We start from the raw sequence: 21,851 nt of genomic DNA, 5'->3' as shown, positions 1-21,851 counted from the left end.
AAGTAACTCAGATGACATAATAAGACTTCGTTATATTTCGTGAAAAATACGTGTAAAAAGATAGCTTTTTCCCCCTTCAGTTTACGAAATGTGAAATTCGCTGTCCAGATAATTACCCGAGTTTCATTCTTACAGAACTTTACTGTTTTTTTAGAATATTATGGCGTGTTAATCCTTAGGTCGCTCAATTTATGTCCTTAATTGTATCAAGAAATATTTTAAAAAGGCCTGATATACAGTTACCACTTGGCTTTAAGCCAAGTGGTAACTGTATGTACCACCTGCTTTAATAGTAAGTAACTCTTATTTTTTATTTATGAATTTCATATGATTTCCACAATAAACAGCGATTATGTCCTTAAACATCATTAATCGCTTGATCCTTGTAACGGTGAGGTGTTGTGTTTACTTTGCGGTACGGTCTGAATTGTTATGAATTCCAGAATCATTAGAGTACGACTCGTTCTAAGTCACAGAAGGAAGTTTAGGATCTTCACGAGGGAAGTATTTACATTTTCAGTTTTTTTCTAGAACAATTTGTTGTATTGTCTTTACGCTTGTTTGAAGTAAAGCTGGAAATTTAGTTCAACAGCATTTGTTGTCAAGATGGCGTGCTGCACTACAGAACAGAGGCTGTTGATTTTCAAAATTTAGTCGTCTGTCCTTGCGTGAACATTCTATATTTTGTTTTGCTTTCACAAGATTAAAATTGTGTTACATTTACAAGATTAAAATATTTCGTAGGCCGTAACTAAAAAATTACAGGAACAGAGGTGCTATATTTAAATTACAATTCACATTCGTTATTTTGTTAATCTCAATTTTAGTGAAGTTTATTATCTGTAGTAATGGTATACATTAACAAAACTATTTCGAACAGTGAAAATATTTGAGGATATTAATCGTATGAAATTTATAGACGCGGTTTGTAGCCGTACACGAAGATACAAACATCTTTTCCGTCAAATAAATAGAAACATGTTTTGTTCCTAACAACATCGGGAGTCAAAGCGAGTAATCTTGGTTCAAATTCATTGTTCAGAGCACTGCGCTGTAGCTGTCTGGTGGGTAAGGGTGGACCCAGGTGTTGTGGAGAACTGTTTCTTTGTTTTCACTTTGATCAAGATTAGGACTTGCATTGCTCTGAGCAGACTAACGGTGAGAGAGAGAGAGGGAATTGTTGGAAAATTGGAACGAACCGTATGATTATTACTTCACTATACATTTCGTTTATCCTGGTTTATTCGCAATTATAATTTCTAATTTGTTTAATCTCCAGAGAAAATTAAGTTAAACAAATAGGTTGCATATTTGAGGGTGTAGAATTACATCTTAATTTGTGTTTTCTACACATGTGGTTTGAATTTAGTTCTTGGATAATTTTTTTTGAGAATTTAGAGCAAAAATTCTGCACGTAAATCAATAATCTGTTATCGTCACGAACTCTGGTACCCTTTAAGTTCGCGGTTCTGGTACTACCGTATGTTTCAACACTTTTATTTTTTCGTGCAATCTATATGCTCAGTCCATCGTAACTTTGATTGCCAATGTTAACTTGGTCGTGTCATGACGTAGTGTGATCAAGATGTCGAGCGCACTTCTGCAACGGACAGACTCGATGCACTAGTCACCGTCATTTGCCTGTGCGTCATGCGTCATAAATTACGCACCTCGTGATGCGTTATGTGTTGTGGATACTTAAAAGTACTTGCAAGGACCCAGGTAACCATTTCCGCATGCACACTTTCGTAATGCTTTCAAACAAGGCATCGTAACGGCTCGGAAGAATTCTCCATTCTTCCGTCTGCCACTGAATCTGTTGCATTTGTATGCAGGTTATGAAAGCCATTCCGTGAAACTTACGTAGGACTATGTATAGTCTTATTTTTTCTTCATGGCTACTGGATTGCGCATAAGGGAAAAAATGGCGTGAATGCTGGGGACTATTATGGTAATTGTTTGTCAACTGTCTGCATTGTTAATTTTCAGGTCGACGGAGCATAACTGAAGAACTTGGCAGAAATTCGTATACGTGTCCAGTAACACTGTAACAGTTAAGAAACTGAGAAATAATTCAATTCAAACCATTTATTAAACGACTTGACAACAGCTGAAAATCCAGGCACTAAAATTAAAAATAATAATGTAAAATATGGCACAGCAATGTATGTCTTCGTACTTCCCTGTATTTTTGCCTCCCAGTGTTGAAATATATTCATAACAACCGAAATATCTACGTGATATTTCAGGTTCTCATGGCGAGTATGAAGATGGCTGTCTTCTGGGCTGGCCGTAACCGCTGAAGACAGCCATCTTAAAATAATATCTGCATTCACCTTAAAAAAATCATGCGATGTAAATATTTCCTGAGAGGTACTTGTTATGGCCATTATCCAAACCCTTGTTAAGTGTAGAATCTCTGAGTATAATGATAATTCAATTCAATTCAATTCATTTATTTAAGTGCTTGACAACAGCCAAAAAGGCCATTAACAGCCAAGCACTAAACCAGAGTACAGGATAAAATATAATAAGTAATTAATTTATTTCAATAATAATAAAAGTAAAACAAACAAACAAATGAAACTAAATATATAAATGTACCATATTAATAATAATGATAATAATTCGATTAATTTATTTAATAATATTTTACAAATAAATGGGCTAAATACGATACCTAAATAATATAATTCAATTTAATAATTCTAAATAAAATAAATAATACTAAATAATAATAATAATAATAATAATAATAATAATAATAATAGCAAGTAAATTATTTTTATGATTTACAGGCAGTAGATACAAAGGGACTGTAAACAAAGATACTTAAAACACTTTTAAGAAATCTTACGCTTTAAGTAACCTCCGTTCCTCTCTTCTTTTCACTTAGCCGCCTGCAATTATCATACAATTAGAGAAATCTTGTACTAGTGAACTCTTTTGTTCCCTTGCACGGTTTCCGTTCGTCGCTTTATCAACACGCCACAGTGAACAAGTGAAGAACGGAAAGCAAACAGGACGAAGGAGGGAAGATATTTCGAGGAAATTAGTTTCAGATTTGGATGTTATTTGACGGATGGAAGAGAAATGCCATTTCGGGAAGAAACGAAGGAGGGACAAAACACGGAAATAAACGACAAATACCAGGAAGTGAGAATACGGGGAAGGCAATTATATTCAAGGAAATATATAAAATAACCAATGTTATTGCTATCACCGACTTCATTTTCTTGGAGACCCTTTGTTACCGATTGCCTTTTTGCAGCGGCGTCTAGCACAAATGTTTTTCATTCGCTTCTTGCGTCGAATCTTCAGTCACCCCCCCCCCCCCCCCCCAAGTTACAACATTAAACAGAACTGTACTTTTACCACGACTTTGAAGTTTGATTCTAATTAAATGTTTGTTACATACAAAACCGAAAGGAATCGATGTCGTTTATGAAGTTTCATGTTTTCACGGCAACTGCTCCTGGGATGTATAGTACCGCTTAGTCAGGTAAACATTGGCGGACGTTTCGGATGAGCTTACTGCCTCCATCTTCAGGGCTGGCCACTCACCTGCATCTAATTCCGAGGTTGAGAAAGGGCGGATGAAAATTAACAATACGATGGAAGACGCATTCCTGAAACGGCGGAACAACACAGAAGACGACCATTTTCATACTCGCTGCCGTGAAAAACATAAATGTCAAGAATGCATGGATGTTTGTCTCTCCGTTACCCATACGTCTTAATGGTGTGGTGCTTAATTACAGTGATTATTTTACCATACTTTTGATGTTTATGTTCCCGCTGCTGTGTATATGTTGTGTGTACGTAAAATCGAGGTTCCTGCAGCGTTGATTTCGTTTTGAATGTCGGTTATTTAACGTGGCGTAGCAATATTTTGCCTGCTGCATTTTCACTGGTGCCTCAGACATGCCTCTTCTCTTATCAAACGTCTCATAAGAAGCGGAAACACTATTAAAAGATAGTCTTAGTAGTAAAAAAAATAAATAAACTCTCTAGAAAAATTGCAGCTGCTGTATATTTGAGAAGCGGTAGTACCCTTCTGATTTCTTATCTTTTGAATTGTCTGAGAAAATATTTCCACGATCTCATCTGAATCCGAGTTCGTATTCCTTCTTTCTTTTGCCTTGTCTATTGACTTTGTCTTTGTTCCCTCTTTTATGTATTTTATATTTCGTTTGATTATGCCACGTTTTAAGATTCTCCGATAAAAGAACTGCTCCTTTCTCTTTGTCCTGCTTATTCCTTTCTCTTTGTCCTGTTTGTTCCTTTCTCTTTGTCCTCTTTGTTCCTTTCTCTTACTTCTGTTTGTTCCTTTCTCTTCCTTCTGTTTATTCCTTTCTCTTTGTTCTGTTTGTTCCTTTCTCTTTGTCCTCTTTGTTCCTTTCTCTTCCTTCTGTTTGTTCCTTTCTCTTTGTCCTGTTTGTTCCTTTCTCTTTGTCCTGTTTGTTCCTTTCTCTTTGTCCTGTTTGTTCCTTTCTCTTTGTCCTGTTTATTCCTTTCTCTTTGTCCTGTTTCTTTTTTTCTTCTCATCTTGTTTCGCCTTTGTCTTCGAGTCTTGTAATAGCCCTGGCAAACGGTCTTATGATGTTCAAATGATTCAAACGAGTCTGCAACTTCAGACTAATGGTCTTTTGTTTGTTTTGATTGTTTTATGAAAGGAGTGAACGACTGATAATGATGATAATGCCGATATTCTGCTGTGCTCTGATATAAAATAAACTGTTGGTACAGAATTCTTTAGGCTATCCGACCTTTCGCGTGCTTCATCTCACGAACTACCAGGTGGAGTTTGATTTGGAATTACTCGACGAAATACGATCAAAAATAATTCACGATTCTGTCAGCTTTTTAAATTAGCAACAATACATTTTATCTGAAGTAAAAATGAACATCAAGACAAGTAGGGTTATTAAAATATCAGATAATGAATTTGGGCTATATGGAGGCCAACATTTCATTTCAGTATGCCCACAAATTTCCTCACTTGTCCTTCTGATGAAAAAACCTTCAAGTTAATTATCATATGTCTGCCGATTTTTAGATATCATTGTTAAAATGTGCTTAGAATAATTATTTCTTTAATGAGGCTAAAAAAATGGAATATAATTCTTTGTAATTCACTCGACCTTTGTTTTCCGTTCTGTAATTTAGAATGAATTTTATCTCGTCTTATATTATTTTGCTGTTTCTGTAGAGATAATTCGTGTTCTCTCCTCTTCCATTCATCGTCCTCCCCCTTCTCCTGACCTCGAACACGCGTCCTCTCGTCAGTGGTTCTCTCATGTAACAACTGTTGGCGTTCAGTGTCTTAGTGGTCATAGACAAACATGAATTGAAGCTTGGTGGGCGTCATTGTGACAAAATGACGCTTGCCGAAGCGTGGTGAGAGGCTGGACATGGAACACAAAGGACAACTCTAACCAGCATTTACTGTAAACACAAGGTGGTTACACTTTGTTGGAATTCCCACCCTGCTTCTGCTGGTCTAACTGTGTGGTGTCTGTCTAGGGAAGGGTTAAGGGTTGTTTATGCGTATAAACGCGCTTTTAACAGAGTCCCTCTTCTGCTTGAATATGTGTTGAAAGTTTTCGGGGGAAGTGGATGGCAGAAACTTTACGTACCAGAAAAAAGTTTTCTGGGACGGTGTCGTGCGTTAGCCGAGCTTGAAAGCCGTTTCATCTGAACCGAGTTTTAGGGAGAGATTTAGGAATAAAAAGGACAGAAGTAAAGTTTTATGGGAACGAAAAACATGGTTTATATAGTTGGGGTGCAACAATTATAAGCGTTAAAACACCATGTAAGGTATGGTGGCATATGGAACGGAAATATTTAAGTGAAAGGTCTCAGCGAACAATAATTTATTTTATCACAAAGTTTTTAAAGTGTCAGGGGGGAACGTTATTAAATGGATCGGTTGTTATAGGCGCGAGCTGGTTTACGATGAACTGGCTGAATTTTTGAAGTGAGTCTGCGCAACTTAGCGCACATGCGCTCTGTGTGAACGTAGCTTTACCCTGTGTCCCCCCCCGTCACAACAGGAGCGACGCTGCTGAAATACCGCGTTTTCTGTCTGCAAACTTGTTGACTGCATTGCACGGTAAGCGGTCGGATGACAGGACGCTCGCGATACTGTTCAGCGCGTAATACGTTCGATACAAGTTCTGACAATCGATTATTCGGTCCATTTGACGTTATGAATGTAACTCGTTTGTTCCTGGCGCCATGTATGAGTCACGTGTCTCTAGATGCTGACGTCAGATCGTCAGAACTCGGTATTGAAATCAGTCTGCAAACGATACAGTGACTTTGTTGTCTGTTTTTCGATACCTCGTGGTATGTTACAGACATTTTACACGTAGATATGAATATGTATTTGTGCCTGAAGAACGACTGAAATATCTGTGAAGCAGTTTGAATATACGCCTAACTCTGTCTATATGTAATTTCAGAAATTATCACGTGTGGGGACGAATATGTGAATATAAACCTAGTCCATCCGTATCTTAAAACACAATTTTATATAAAGTATGGCAAAACGTAATGCTTCAAAGTGTGTGTTTGTGTTTCAGAGTTAGCAGTTCAGAAACACGTTGCTTTAAATATGTGCGCATGTGTACATTTCCTCTGCTCTCAAATCACCAGTAGCCGAGTTTAATTATTACTGTGAAGTCTGCTTTGTCCACACAGAAAATCTGTGAACCTCAGTTCACAATTTTCGGTGAACAAATGGACTTTTGTTTTCATGGAACAAGTTAATGACTTAGACGGAATGAACGCGTCACTTAGAAGTGAATATCCCGCGCATGCGTATTTGTTGCAGCGTTTGAAGTTTACAACAGTTTTAATGGACTTGTGAAGGCGTGGGGTGGAAATGAGGTTTCAGAAGTGTGACGTAATCAAGACATTGCTTAAGTACTGTATGTGACAGATAATTATAAAGTTCTCGCAGTGCATAGATGCGTAGTGAAATGGAATGATACTTCTTGCGAACAGCGTTCCTGCACTAATGCTTATTGTGTCTGGAAATTACGAACAAAATTTCTGTATCTCATCCTAAGTTATGTGAGTTGACCATTTAAGGGCAGTGGTAACTACAGGTACCATCTCCCTTAATGGTTACTGACAATCACTTTGCTCAAGAGATGACTGTGTGGTTTTTGTTCGGTTCCCAGGGTAAAGACCTACTGTATTTTTTAGTATCCTTAGTCCCTAAAATTATTTAACTGTTTTTGCTTCGTGATGCAGAAGTGTTGTGTTTCTTTGAGGTAGGAGCCGAATTTTTAAATATTAAATTTATGAGAGTCATTAAAAAAGTAATAATCTTTACGGAGGCCTGTTTGTAAATGTCCCTGCGTAAAATATCAAAATGACTGAGTATGACCACGAAAGTGAAATTATAGGTGAGATTTCAGGTTCTCACGTCGGTGAATGTGAAGATTGCTGTCTTCTGGGACGTTGCACTATGTAGTTTGGCGGAAGTTTACCGACGTTTCAGAGGTGCTTGCTTCATTCATCACCAGGGCTAGTGACAGAAAACTTATCGTTGATCTATCAGCTAATGGATATAAATTTGTTAATGTTATTTTGATTTCGCCTATCAGTTTCTGAGTAAATCTGAGTAATTTATTTCGTTAGTCGCATATAAAATTCCCATTCGCCTTTGACATGCGGCAACTTCTCCTACACGTTTGTGGTGCGTGCAGTCTATTGGCTGTGCTCAAGGCACATGTAGTGCTTTCTCGTCGTGAAGCAATTTAGTTGTTTACATTTTATTTAAAGACGGTTTTCAGCTATGAATGATAAACGAAAGAAACTATAGAATAAATTGTACGTTGTCCATCTGAACATAGTGCCCAAGCATTCATTTAGAGGGAAACCGTAGCTGATTGTAGGGACGAGATTTAAAACCCGGGTACCCCCGAATACGAAGCTGTAGTGACGACCACTTGGTAGCGCAGATAAAACCGACCCCTGTTTACGCAGACCTTTGGTCTTTGGTGGTTGTCTTACGGCAACTGCGTCGCCATATTTTCATATAAAGGAGAAATATTTCGTGATCAATTCTGTGGCAGTGTAAGCATATAACGCCCGGCCTTTTATTTTTATCTTTCGTTTGGATGTATGACAGGTTACGATGCTACGTCTTGCACATACGAGTTTCCATAAGCAAAAACACTGCAGAGATGCATATTTTACAACATTCCATAAGCATTTTATTTCTTCCTTCTGTTACTTAATATTTGATTTGGGCCTAGGAGAGAAGACGATGGGGCATTGAGAAAACTGCATAATGATGAACTTAAAAATCTGTACTTCTCCCCCAATATTGTCAGGGTGATTAAGTCGAGATGAATGAGATGGATGGGTCATGTAGCGCGCATTGATGGGGCAAGAGGTGTGCACCAGGTATTTGGGAAGCCTGAGGGGCAGAGACCGCTGGGGTGACCTAGACGTAGATGGGAGGATAATGTCAGGCGGGATCTATGGGAGATAGGAGTTGAAGGAACTGGATTTTGTTGGCCCAGGACAGGGACCGGTGGAGGGCTTTGGTTAATTCGGTGATGAACCTTCGGGTTCTGTAAGCCATGTAGTTAGTTAGTTATTACTTAATATTTATTTTTCTCCTTTCTCCATATTGTTTATATTCTTTTCGTGTTTCGTAAACTCTGTTACACTTTCATTGTTTCTTATCTAATTTTCTTATTTCTTTGTGATTTTATTTTCATCTTATTTCCTGCTTTTTTGCTTCCTTTCTTTTCCTGCCCTAATTTTGTGATTTATGTTTCTTATCCCCTTCCTATTGTTATTTTTTGTGGTTTTCTAAATTCTATTTAGACAAGCTTCGACTTTCATTGATTAATGGGTTACAACACGAAATATAATCTCAGTTCGTGAACTCTTGTCGCTTCAATAACGCGTTTGAAAATTCGTGACCGCTCTTGCATTGAACGTCTGAGACATTTTCTGACCTCGCGTGCACATAATCTGCTTGTCCCATCGAGAATTTTTACATGAAGCTTAATTAATAGCAGAAATAGCTTATAATGTAAATGATATGATAAAAATGTATGAGAAAAGATTGCTGTAGAAAAACATCGTTCTTCCTAAATACAACCATTGAATTCAAATTTTATTCTATTACGGGGTAAACAGCTTTGTTTGTATGCATGATTTTATATATTTAGATAACACTGCACGGTATGCAAGGTTTTAAGAAAACGGGGTAAGGGCACGAATGATTTCTGGTAAATCCGTTTTGACTAGAGTTCATTGCGAATTTCGATTTAAACTCTCGATTATTTAAATTCTACCAGTAATCATCTGGCGATAACGGCGCTCGGGCTGGAATTAAGTAAAAAATATCGAAAAGTTTTTCATTTTTATCAGCAGTTTTTAAGAGCGTATTTGGTGAGTTACAGTGTACTTTAACACAGTCTATTTTACAGGTTACTGCTGCGGTATCAGTTATTCTTACGTAATTTTATTACAGGAGATGTTCAATTAAACTATTTTACACTTTGTCTGAGTTGCGATTTGAACATATTTTATTGTATGTCCACTGAATCCAATAATTATTAGGTCGTGTATAATCTATCAATGTATTTACTTCTGGCATCATTACCGTGTTTTAAAAAATTATAAGTAGCTGAAATGTAATGAAACGTTTATCGCTACATCGGCTTGAAATTAATTTCGGAAATCTGCTGCTAAATGAACCACTCCACTGCTTATTCAAATTGGAGCGGCGATTTGCAGAGTGATGGATAAAATTGGAAAATTAGCGAAGCATATTGTGATCACCCATGAGGAAACAGTAATAAATGCACTTTGGATGTGCGTATTAAATGTTTCGGTGTGAAGGTTGAACTAAAATCATTGTCTAAATGATTTTATGCGTTCTTTGCGAAGTGTGCATGAAACTGATGCCTTTTGGGTTGATCGCTTTTGTACGTCCGTGTCCTAATTATTTAACTGGAGAACCACTGGACAGATGTGGATGAAATTTCGTATGGGCGCTATGCCATTGTGATCTACATTACATTCGTAACTCACAATTTCTTACAACCTGTAATATCAACACGGCGGACGAACAAACTTGCGAGGTGGGATCTACACTAGCGCCACTTACAACTGAATTCTTAATTAATATTTAGACACTGACAGTTCAAGAGACATTTCAACATATAACGTAGACTGTACATTGAAATCATTTGATGACTTTGTGAAACAGAGTCAGGACCCTCCACTCCCGGTAAGGAACTGTATCAGTGATTCTGAATTATGTCCAGTGGAGGAATTTGCTACTGTCGATGTTCAGGCTTTTTGATTTTGTTGCCAGAGTTCAAGTTCCGTTCATTTGACCGCCACAAAAATCCGACATCACAAGTTTGAAGTTTATTGTGGCGTATTTTTTTCCATTACCCTGTTTCTTTTTATATATTTTCTATATTCAGATAGTTTTTTTCAGTTATGTTCAGTCATTTGGATTTCTTCACATTGCGAGTAAGATCAGGACAGCTGAACGCAGTGGTACTGAATATTTATTTATACTATTCATGAAATTAAAAAAAGTCTCTCTTTTCACGAACACTCTTTCAGCTTTTTTTAATATTAATATTCATTGTTTATTTTGGTTAATTCGTAAGAGAATATAAATATTAGTTTTAAGAAAAAATACATATTTGTTACTCTTGGGCTGTTGGCTAGAAGAGGTTTCTTTTTTATTGTTCCTCGTACGATAAAGATCAATTGACAATGTTTTAGAGAGCGTATGTTGGCCAAAATCACCATAAACTATCCGTTTATGTAAAACACGTCAGTTAAAAATATTACGTGTGGAATGAGAGTGGACATGTTTTCAATACTTGCACTAAACATTACACTGATTAATCATTTTCCAAGTCATTATTTCACGCTTCGTTTGTTTACCACCAGTAATCCATTGTTTCATGATCCACAAACGCAATTTTTAGGCCCCATAACAGTCATTACCATATATTTACATTAATGTGGTATTAATTACTGCAGGCTGCGTTATAATTTAATATAATCCAACCACTATAGTTTAGTATAAAATAAATCACGAGTATAAATCAATAAATAATAATGTATAGATCACGGTTTGTGTCCTCTTTTATTCCGCAACGTTTTATCGATTGACCGTGTTACGCAGCATCGGATGTACAGGGTTTTCGTGAATGATGATTTATAATGATACGATGATGATCTTCTGCAGTAAGATGGCGACTGCCTTGTACTCACTTGGTCGGAGTCTGTAACCACTCAGTCCGTCTTCATTACTGAGTTCATAATTTAAGTCATATTTGAAGCTCTGTAATATTTCAATAGCTACGTGGTTTCCATGGTAACTGGCAGCCACTTGCAGACAGTGACTCATTTATACGGCGTGTAGAAGGGGCTGGTAGACTTAACAACGAAAATGTCAGTAGGTCGTTACCGAAACTGAACCATAAAAATTTTAAGATGTTAAGATAGGTACAACGTTTTTCATTTTCCCAGTCATGTCTTTAAAATTTTGTTAAGGTAACGGGTCAGTGAACTCTGCGAGTAATGTATGGCCTTCTGACCAACTGCCTGTGGTATATTTTGTCGTATATTCCACTTTACATGTGTCGGGATGGAAGCCCGGATTCTTCCATGTGTATCATTTTTCATTTCTGTGCCCTTGTCCTCGCTGTGCTCGTCTTTTGTTCAGGTGACATCTCTTTTCAGTATCAGCGACTGAAAACGAATTGTCTAGGAAATTACCTGCTCGTTAGTCACTTTTCCGCCATTAAATGCACAAATTATTGTGTCCTTCCCCGCCTTCAAACTAAATTACACCATTTATCTTAAGAAAAATGTAAACATTAACTCTGTTTAGCCCCGTATATGTTGGTTTATTTATTTCCCGTCTCCAGACTTCCTCGCATTTCCTCGCCTCATCCTCAATTTCATCATGGGGTGGCTATTCAACCCCCGACCTCCGCCCTGTCAGGGCCCCTCCACCCATTCTCTGATATTAAAGAAATAGCAACGTCACACTTAGACAGACCGTTCGTTGCGTTCTTCGCAAGATTCGTGACGTCGTTTTAAATTATTGTTATTTGTTTTTGAGAAAGGGGTGAACCGATCGGGACGAGAGACGGAGGGTGGGGGTTAGTGTTGCGCCGATCTGGTCTCTGGGTTTTAAAAGGGGGAGGATTCTCGTCGAATCTAAAGTTTTCAGAAGAGTCATTGCGAGTGGACAGAAAATGTGACTCTCTCGCAAGCGGTCTCTGCGTCAGCTGTTCACATCGAGCACTGAACACGCGAAAGTGCTACTACATCTTGTGAACGAACTACGTACGAAGTGACGCGAACTTTTTGAACTGGTGAATTCTTCTAACGGTATTGCATTATATTTTCTGGCTTTCAGTTTGTTTCATTCTTTCGATATTAAACAATAATTTATTTTATGGTCTTCAAGGCACTGAGATATTGAATTTACGTTAAATAAACTTAATTAAAAGTCTACATTTCTACATGAACTTTACTTTCTGTATCTGTGTTTTCACTGATATGTTTATACACGTTGTTTAATATTCATACATTACATTATTATTATTATATACATTTTTCTAAACTGAACGTCATATCGATCCAAATTTCGAAATGATCGGCCCCTAGCGTCTGATTTGCACGGAGCGTAACATCTCGAAAATTTTATGAACATCGTAATCACGATAATTTTGTTAAAAGTATGTATTAAAAATTTGTTCGTGTTCTATGAGTTTCCACCTTCATGGAAACTAGAACGTATTGTTTATTTATGACTCTGTATCTCCTGTTTATACCAGGCTTTTTCCTTTTGTGTCTATTTTCATTATTAGATTTAAAATAGTTTGTTATTTAGCTTCTGTTGGAATCAATTATGGCAGTTGTTAACGTTTCAGAGGAACTTATTACTTTCAAAATTGAACAGAGAGATGTGGGCGGTACGTTTCCCCGAAACGTCGGTAACCACCTTCATGGCGTCACAACACAAACGCAGTCGACATTTTCATCACCGTGAGACCTAAAATCTCAGATAATGGAAATTCTTCTTCCATCAAAACATTTTTCATATTTCCATCGTTCTGACACTAATCTTTCGTTGCGGTTAGTACGGACGTTTCGGCTTCATGAGTCATTACCACTGGACCTAGAAAGTTACATTACGGTGAATTTAAAATTGTTTGTAAATGGTCTACCTGAGGTTCTGCAACACTACATGAACCACTGAGAGCATGTGGGTCTCTGTGAACGCGGTAATATATAAACGTTAATTGTGACATAATGTAATTTGTCGATAAGTCCTATTGTTGATGGGTTATGAAGCCGGATCTGGGCTGTATCAACAGAATAATAAATAACACGGCAGAAATATTAGTAATGTATCAAAAAACCCACGTACTTTCAAGTTTCCTCTGTAGTCGTTTGCTTTGGTATAATGTTTAAGTTTTTGTTGAAAATTGTGGATGTGTTCATAAGAAAATACATCTTTTTTTACATAGCATCATTTAGAAAAGATTCGTTCATCCAGGTAATGAGTATACATTGACGTAATTAAAAACATAGACTATGAAGCTGTGAACGTTTATTCGTGCTTCTGTGAACAAAAGGGAGAAATGGGGAATCATCAGTGATCAATCGACGTGAGTGTAATCGCTTGTGAAAGCAAATCGCTGTAAGTGACAAAATGGCGATGGTTATATCGGCACGCTCCAAGGTGTTGACGGTGGCCGTGGTGACTGGTTTCGGCTTGGCCCTTGTCCTCATCATCTGCAGCGTCCTAGGCTGGTTCGACGCCGACAGTAGTGACTACTCCGGGCATTCTTATGGCCTACATCAGCGCCTGGCTGCAGGCAACCTCTCGCAGGTACTGATCTTTCACTGATTCGACCTTAAACAGTAGATCATTGTTCAGGAAGTTTCAAGCGCAGATTTATCAAAATAATTTCTTTCATAAGAATCATTATCGCTTCAGTCATGGAAAGTGCCGTGTATACTCGTCGGTAGATGTCGGCGTTTTGGATAAACTTAAGAACTGAAGTAACTCCAAAACGCTGGCACATACCGACGAGTTTACACGACGCCAAAACCCAGAAGAACATCATCATCATCCTCACCGAAGTGAAAATCTCAGTGTGACATTAACAACTCAAAATGTTGTTTTCGTCTGACCTCTGAGCGTTATCGTCATTTTTTTACCATTTGCTTAAAGCCATGCGGTGTGGAAAATCTGCAGTAAAACGATCCTAAAGCAGATATTTTCCACTGCAGAAATCCGAATAGCGGAACTTTTTGCGGTATCGTCATTAAACTCTGTAGATCGTTTTTGAAGGGTGAAAACATTACAAACCCAAAACGTGTTCTTGACTACGGATTCGTATGAAAACGAATACCTGGACAACAATTGAGGATACTTGGAGACAGTTACAGTTTTTATGCTGAAATTTGTCAACTATCCCCATGACTTTGTGATCAGAATAATAATACGAAGCTAGGGCATAATAATCGACAAAGGGTCGAATTTTGAAATCCTTAAAGTATTAGGTAAGAAGGGGCATGAGCGTTGCATGCTGTTGACTTTTTATTGGTACAGTCTTTTTTATTGCTTAAGTAAGGGCTATTTTGTAATGTAAAGTTTTCTTTTGATGTTCAATTTTTTGTGAACTAGCTGTCAGATTGTAAGTTGCACAGGAATAAGCGTGACATTCACAGTAATTTTTTTCTAAAACATTTTCCCGTCAAAATACAATTACAAAACCTCAGGACTGTCTATTCGCATTTTACATCCTGCGTATCTCGGCAAGACTTTTCAATCATGCTACCGCCGAACGTAATTTTTGCCTCAGAGCCACAAATTTTTTTTAAAAAAAACACATCCGCGCATTTTCAGTGTCAGCCCAACTTTTGTGATGTCACTTTCGTTTCAAAACTTTGTTTTTTTCCTCGTTTTACATTAGTGTGGAGTCGAGTAAATAATCCAATTTATCGCAGTAAAATCTGCTTTTTTTAAAGAAACCATAAGCATTCTTCCATTTCAGACGTATTTTCGTTCAGCACAGGTGCTTTCTTATAAGAATAAATATTTCACAGTGGACGTTTGTATTTGCATTTATCAGCGAGATTACAGATTATAAATTCATGTTACTTTGTGCTGTTCCTGATCAGTGCACATTTGTAACTTTTGTTTTATTTCATTTTACGCCGTCCTTCATTCTGTCTCTTTCACTGTTTCTTTCTTTCTTTCTTTATTTTTACCATCCTTTGTATTTGTTCACTCCTCCCATTATTTTTCTTCCTTGCTAAACAGATTAAATTCTTGTAAACACAAACCCTACCCTACCTTACCCTAACCTAACCTAACCTAACCTAACCTTACCCTACCCTGTCCCTACTTACGTCTTGCTAATTTTATTTATTTATTTACGTCTAACATGTAACAAATACCTCCTATTCTTTAATTCTGCAACATTTGCCACAGTTTACCCTTCCCTTATAAGTTACTTCGTCCTTAACAATTCTCAGCTTCCAAGTACCAGCTTTAAGCCGTGCTACCTCAGTTATCACATGTTTTTGTACAATCTGTGCACGCCTACCTAACCCACACACACACATTTAATATCGCATTAAAATATTAATAATATCCACAAAATGACTGTGGCATTTTGTATCCCCTGCGTTTTTAGTTAGATTTCCATGTCACACTATTTTCTCCTTTGGTACATGCCAAATATATCCCAGTCCTCGTTTATTTCAATTATTCACTTATTTCTTTTTCTGTTTCTCTCTCTCTCTCTCTCTCTCTCTCTCTCTCTTCCATTTCGTGCTCTTTTCCCCCCCTGCAAACATGTCTGTCCACATAATTTTCATGTTTTCGCTGTTATATTGACTCAGCGTTTAACGCGTTAGTTCCAGGCAGCTGTTACTCACAAAATAAAACCATGGCCCAACTCTGAGATTTATAACTGTTTAAACTAACGCCTTCGAAACAATGGCTTCCTCGTGTAAACACTCAACAGACGAGACGTCTGATACTAAATTCTGAGCACAGTTAGCGATTTCTCCTTTCAGCTGTTTCAGGGCATCTTTGCAGAGGGCGCACCTTGGTTCATTTACTGTGGCGTTTATTCTGACTTACCTTTAACGTGCCGTCGCCATAATGTAGTTTGTTGATGATCTTGACAATTGATGAACATTTCAAACATGGCTACGGAGCGAAATTTTCATGTCAATAATTTAGGAAGTGTAAGCTGTCGGAAATTTTGAACTGGAATGTACCACGTAATTATGTGGTTACTTATTTTTTTAACTTGGTATTCTAAGTCCCTATGCTGAAGTCGTAACCATCAGTGTGATTAATTTAATTGAGATACTTTTTAAAATTTAGTGTTATGGGAATCTACATTAGGATAAGTTTCTCGTGAAATTAAATTTTGGTTCTTGATTTTACTATAGAGTCCCCCTTTTCAAGATTTTGATGTCCATAACTGGTTCATCATTAAAATAAAATATTCGTTTCTGTACCAAATTTCGTATTCCATTTCCATTGATTCTTTCGTTGGGTATTGCCATTAAACAGAAGTTGAATTTACGCATCACCTGCCCCTATGTTGTTTCATGTTCTATAAGAACATAACTCTTATATTTTTATATTTAATCACTTAGCATCTTGATACCGCATGTTAATCTCAATATCTGTCCAAACATCATTCATTTGCCAGTGGGAATGCGTTCAATAATATTTTTCTTCAACTTCTGTTGCTGAACAGTAGGTCTGCGTCCGCCGCTCTGGGGCTCACAAGCACTGGCCTGTGGTCAGTGACCTCCCACCCCGTTGTGTGTGCGCAACATGGCGGAAATGGAGCGGTCAGGAAGACAGTCCGCAATTTTGTGTGGGCGGTGACATTTTCCAGTGACTTTCCATCTGTCCGGCAACAGAGAATGTCTGAGCTAGTTGTGAAAGATTTATTGCAGCTTCAAGTGAATCAGTCCACACAATCTTTCAAACAGCCTGGTATCCGTCACCAGAGTTACAGAATGCGTGCTGGACTGTCTGGGTTCGAATCTAGGTACAGAATTCGGGACCGTAGACTCCTGTCTGTGGGTACAGCGGACACTTCCCTGTGCAAGGCGACGCAGAACCTACATCTGCAGTGACGATGATATGAATACTTGGATCAACCCTTCTTCTTTTCTTCCTGTCCCATTTCCTCTTCGCTTTCCGTCTTGAACAGAGGCTCTCTGTGGCCTGGATGACAAGGATTCGATTCTCGGTAGAGGCAAGACTTTTCTTTTGCTCCCTACCACGTGCAGACCGACGCTGGGGCCCACCCAGTCTCATAAAAAAACAAAATTCGAAAGCGTACTCTTTAAAGTACACTGTTCACGTTACATTTCGAGGGTCATTATTGAACTAATGTCATCCGAGGTCACTGTTCAGTAATAATAATTGTTGCATTTATGTGATCCCGAGACCTTTATTATTCAACAACGTATTCCCATAATTATCTCTCTTCCCTTCGTTGCTGAACAGCGTCTTTTGGGTCATAGTTGCACTCATGTGGTCTGATGATATTGTTGCGTAATTATATGTTCCAACAATCACCTGAGATAACACGACGCCCAGATATGGACGGATCCATAAGATATTCGTCGCTTAAGCCAGAGCATGAAGAAAGCACAATGAGTGGTGGTACCTGAAGATCATCACCCAGCTCCATCTTAATGCGGACGTCAAGAATGAGTGGAGTTATACCTCCACTCCTCCATGTGTTTTCATGGAATGGTCCATATTTGAACAAGAACAAGTATACATTTGTAGTGTCTGAACATTTTGCGTCCTTACGTCGTGATGATTAACGATACGACATAAAATCAGACACTTCGCGTTTTTATTATATGACGCCAGAGGATGTGCAATGTTCCCTACGTAAGTAGAGCATTAACTAACTTCATTTGATTGTATGGCGTCGCCACGAGGCATAGGAAGGGTCGTAATTTTCGGCTCTTAATTCTGCCCTGTATCATGACGACCCATTGTCAATTCAGTAGCGCAGATATCAAAAGTGTTCGAGTGATATCTGGCACTGAAACCAAAGAGTCGACTTTATTTTAGTGCCACGCTACTGACCAAAGTCCCGTTAAATAGCGTTCAGGAGGAATAATGTATTTTTTTTGGCTTGTATTTTCGTTCGTAAACAGAGAATACAATTCTTGTGAAATGCGAATTTAATATTAGCCTCTTACTTCTGTTTTGTTCGGTGGGCTAACATCTGTCCCATCTGTCTTGAATGCCACGAGCCGCTGCTGATAGTCGTCTCTGTAACATTTCTCGCGTAATAATAATATATGAATATCTCCCCGCCATCATCATGGCCCTGTTTTCCAATTCATTACGTCATCGTGCGTAATAAAACAGGGGTGAGAACCGTCTGCTTGCTCGCATCTCACATCACATATTTCTCATTACTTGCGAACCGTTTGCTGTAAGAACCATATTTCCTTGCTGTCAGACTGTGATGACGTAATTCTCATGAGAGAAGCCGCCAGTGTGAAATGTGGAAGTTGTAGTCAGCCTTTTCATATAGCTTCACCTTCTCACCTGAGGCAATACAAGGAAATTATCAGGTTAAGGATTTGGAAGGAGGCGGTTCCGTCGCTTTTCGTCTGAGATTGGGACAGGAACAAGAAAATATTAGGCATTACGGAGGATGGACCGGGCGAGATTCGAACTGAGTACCTCATGATTACATGGGTAATTTAAGCCCGTAGAATTTTGGGCTTCAAACCAGGATGATGCCTGGTGAAAAGACTGCCATCTTCCTATCGATCTGGTTATGTATGGAATTAAAGCTGGCCAGTTTCTTGTGAATAAAATTCCTTTGTATGTTATTTGTTTGTGAGGAAATATAAAAAGATATTCGATGTACGCCGCCATTACAGTGCCTGGTAGTGTGTGATACCAACATTTTACTTGCCTCGCATTCTGTAAGCCACTGAATCGAATCGCATTGCAGCGTTCTTCGGAGAGGTTCTTGTTTCGTAGGCCTCTTCATGTGACTGCTATTGTTAAACTTTCTGATAGAGGACGCCATTGAATTTCTATGTCGATTATGAAGAAGTGGCGTAACATGAAAAAAAAAAGGTAACAGTGATTATTTGCTGTTATAGGATTTTGTGCCTTACGGGATAATGTTCATTAATGTGTTTATGTGTTTTAACTGTTGCCATGGTAATGCTGTTAGGGAATGACTGTGTGTATTTACTGATTTAGATTTTCCCGTTGTCCTTGACGGGTAATTTAGTAAGTAAATAATAATGTAATTAATGTGGATGGCTGTTAATACACACAACATAACCAAGAGTAAGAAATTACGAGAAGTAGAAGAATTATTTTTGGCACAACTTACAGTTTTACCAACTAAAATATTTTAAGTGCGACGTGGGTTATAATTTCGAGTTTAAACGCGTTCTACAGGGATAACAATATGCATATTTCTGGTCGTCTCTCAGGGTCAGGGGGTAGGCGGCGCTTGGGCAGAGGAATGAGCGTCTAGGGACACACACACACCTCTTCATGTGGTCACTACTGGTGGATAACAACTATATGCTGGAAAGCACCGTACGTTTTTATTTTATTGTTTAAGATACGCTATTGTTTAGTGCGTTATACACGAAATGGTTGCCCCCTCTACCATTTTCCTTCCAAGTGGCTTTATCTGAGGTTCACTGCTGTAATATTTAGTTATGTAGCAGTTCCGTCGTGGATATGGTTCCAAACATCTTCATCATATACTGAGTGTCGCATAATTTTTTTTTCAGTAATTGTAGAAATGAAGGATGAAGAGGGATTTTCATTAGAGTCATTTTACTCGTATAGAACACAATTAAGTTTGTATACAAAAACGTTTATTCAGTTCGAAGTTACAGTTTTACAGATTTGTTTTTTAAAAAAACCCGTCACTTTTGCTCCACCCGGTATATTATAGTCGCACGCATTAGTGATGCGTGTATTTGTTTATTTAATCTTGGACTAATAATATTATGAAGAAATTTGAATGTCTCGTTATGCAGTTTTTTTTATCAGCTTGTTACATCACCTCTCGTAAATCCATATATTATCAAATGTGGTCGTATTTCTGTAATATTATTGCCTTCAAATCATACGTACAAAATATGTCAATGTTAATAGTTCGCATAAAGCTAACAGACCAACACAACACTGATATGATATGTGCGCATTAAGGTAGGATACTGATGATGGTCTGCTATTGATCGAAACTCGTACAGCCCTTGAAGCACAGAATATGCAGATGTTGACATAGGCGTAACAAAAACTATTTGGCCAACCTCTGACAGCCAAATATACAAAATTGGCACGAGGAATTTTAGATGAAGAATTTCATAGTAGGTATACTTCTGCTTTTTCGTTGTTTTTGTCTCATCAGACCCATTGACCTCGTCGAAATGAGAACTAATTCTGAAACTATTAATCATTTAATATGACTCTTCGGAATGGTGGAGCGATTTATGGCACGCCCTGTACCTACAGCAATGAATAAAACGTATTTATCCAGGCTTCGAGCTGGAATGAAACCCGAGATTCTGTTGTTGTTTTTTTGAGCGTTACATAACTTCACTGGCCCTAAACCGCGCGGGTTTGTGATGGAAATCGATTTTTGTTTAATCGATGCTTAACGAACGATATCCAAGTAACTCATTTCTTTCGTAAAACGAATATTAAGCGTATTATGAAAGTAGGTCTAAATGCGTGTTGTGTGAAAAGTTCAAAAAGCTTAACATTGTCTTGTTTCTGCACACACACAAAAAAGGAATTCAGTCAGTGCACGTAACAATAGACTGAAAACAAATGAAGTTCGAAAGCGAAAACAAGTGAAGAGCGACACACGGTGACAACAATGGGTGGGAAAATAATGACGATTGGGCGTGGTGTCGTTGCAGGACCTCGAGTCTTCTCTTTTGGACAATTAAATTGAGTAGATAAAGTATTATTTGATTGAGTGGTGGGCGGTAGAGTTTATAAATGCAGTCATTCTGTGTTGATGCGAGCTTGTTTAAAGAGTAGGACAAATTAACGGAGTATTTTCAGATGGAATCAGCCATCAAGTACTTCAAGTGTTACTCCGTGGTGTGAGAGGAGACAACGGAATTATAAGAAGGATTCATAAATCAATGTCTGAAAAGCTTTCCATGTACCAACGTACCAAAAAGATTAACTAAACTAACTTTACTCCGAAACCAGCTAAGTACCGGGCCAGAGATGCAGCCCCTAACTTAGGACCGAAGATGTGACATTGTACAAGTTGAGAAGGGATATTGCACACCTCGTGGGGTGGTGTTAGTTTAGTATGGAGCAGTGGTGAAATGCGAATTTTTCAAATGTGTCAAATCCAGAATTGGGGAGGGGGGGAGGATGATTTTAGAAATTGAGTAGATAAATCGTACTTTATCTCCCATAGAACACATTTTTAATTGTTTGGAATGAAACTGGGTCGCTAGGGACGTATTTTATCTTCTTTATTTCTGAAAGATATTTATCCTGGAACATTCGTCTCTTGAATGATACGAAGACGTAATTTCCAAGAAATCTTGTGCCTTGTTCCTTCTGAGTCTTTAGACTTAATTGGCCGTCGTTTGTACAGATTTGTAGCAGATGTAATTTAGTTCTGTTCCCGGGGACATTGAGTTTTAATTTGTATTTTCCCCTCTCTCTTCTTGTGACAGTCAATTTTTATGTCTGCCTTGGCTGTCTCATTGCTTGTTCACTTAATTTATATGTGGTA

At 38.0% G+C, this 21,851-nt stretch overlaps 1 protein-coding gene across 13 annotated transcripts in view; it reads left to right on the top strand.

Annotated features, from left to right (window-relative positions):
* The window catches only part of Mp (collagen XV/XVIII-type protein multiplexin), a 228,823-nt gene that overhangs the window by 119,179 nt on the left and 87,793 nt on the right, over positions 1-21,851 (top strand). For 2 of the 13 annotated variants that reach the window (XM_087350130.1, XM_087350128.1), the window contains exon 1: positions 13,554-13,918. The exons of the other annotated variants lie outside the window; for them this stretch is intronic. In XM_087350130.1, coding sequence (XP_087206256.1) covers positions 13,739-13,918 — 180 coding nt within the window. In that variant the 5' untranslated portion in view covers positions 13,554-13,738. Of the gene's footprint in view, positions 1-13,553; positions 13,919-21,851 lie in introns of those variants that run through there. 13 annotated transcript variants of the gene reach the window in all.

This window comes from Zootermopsis nevadensis, unplaced genomic scaffold (assembly GCF_977971745.1).
Source record: "Zootermopsis nevadensis isolate Lab colony 2312 unplaced genomic scaffold, Znev_1.0 Znev_ptg000017l, whole genome shotgun sequence".
NCBI lineage: Eukaryota > Metazoa > Arthropoda > Insecta > Blattodea > Termopsidae > Zootermopsis > Zootermopsis nevadensis.
Note: the sequence above shows the minus strand (reverse complement) of the source record. Positions and strands in the feature narration are given on the sequence as shown.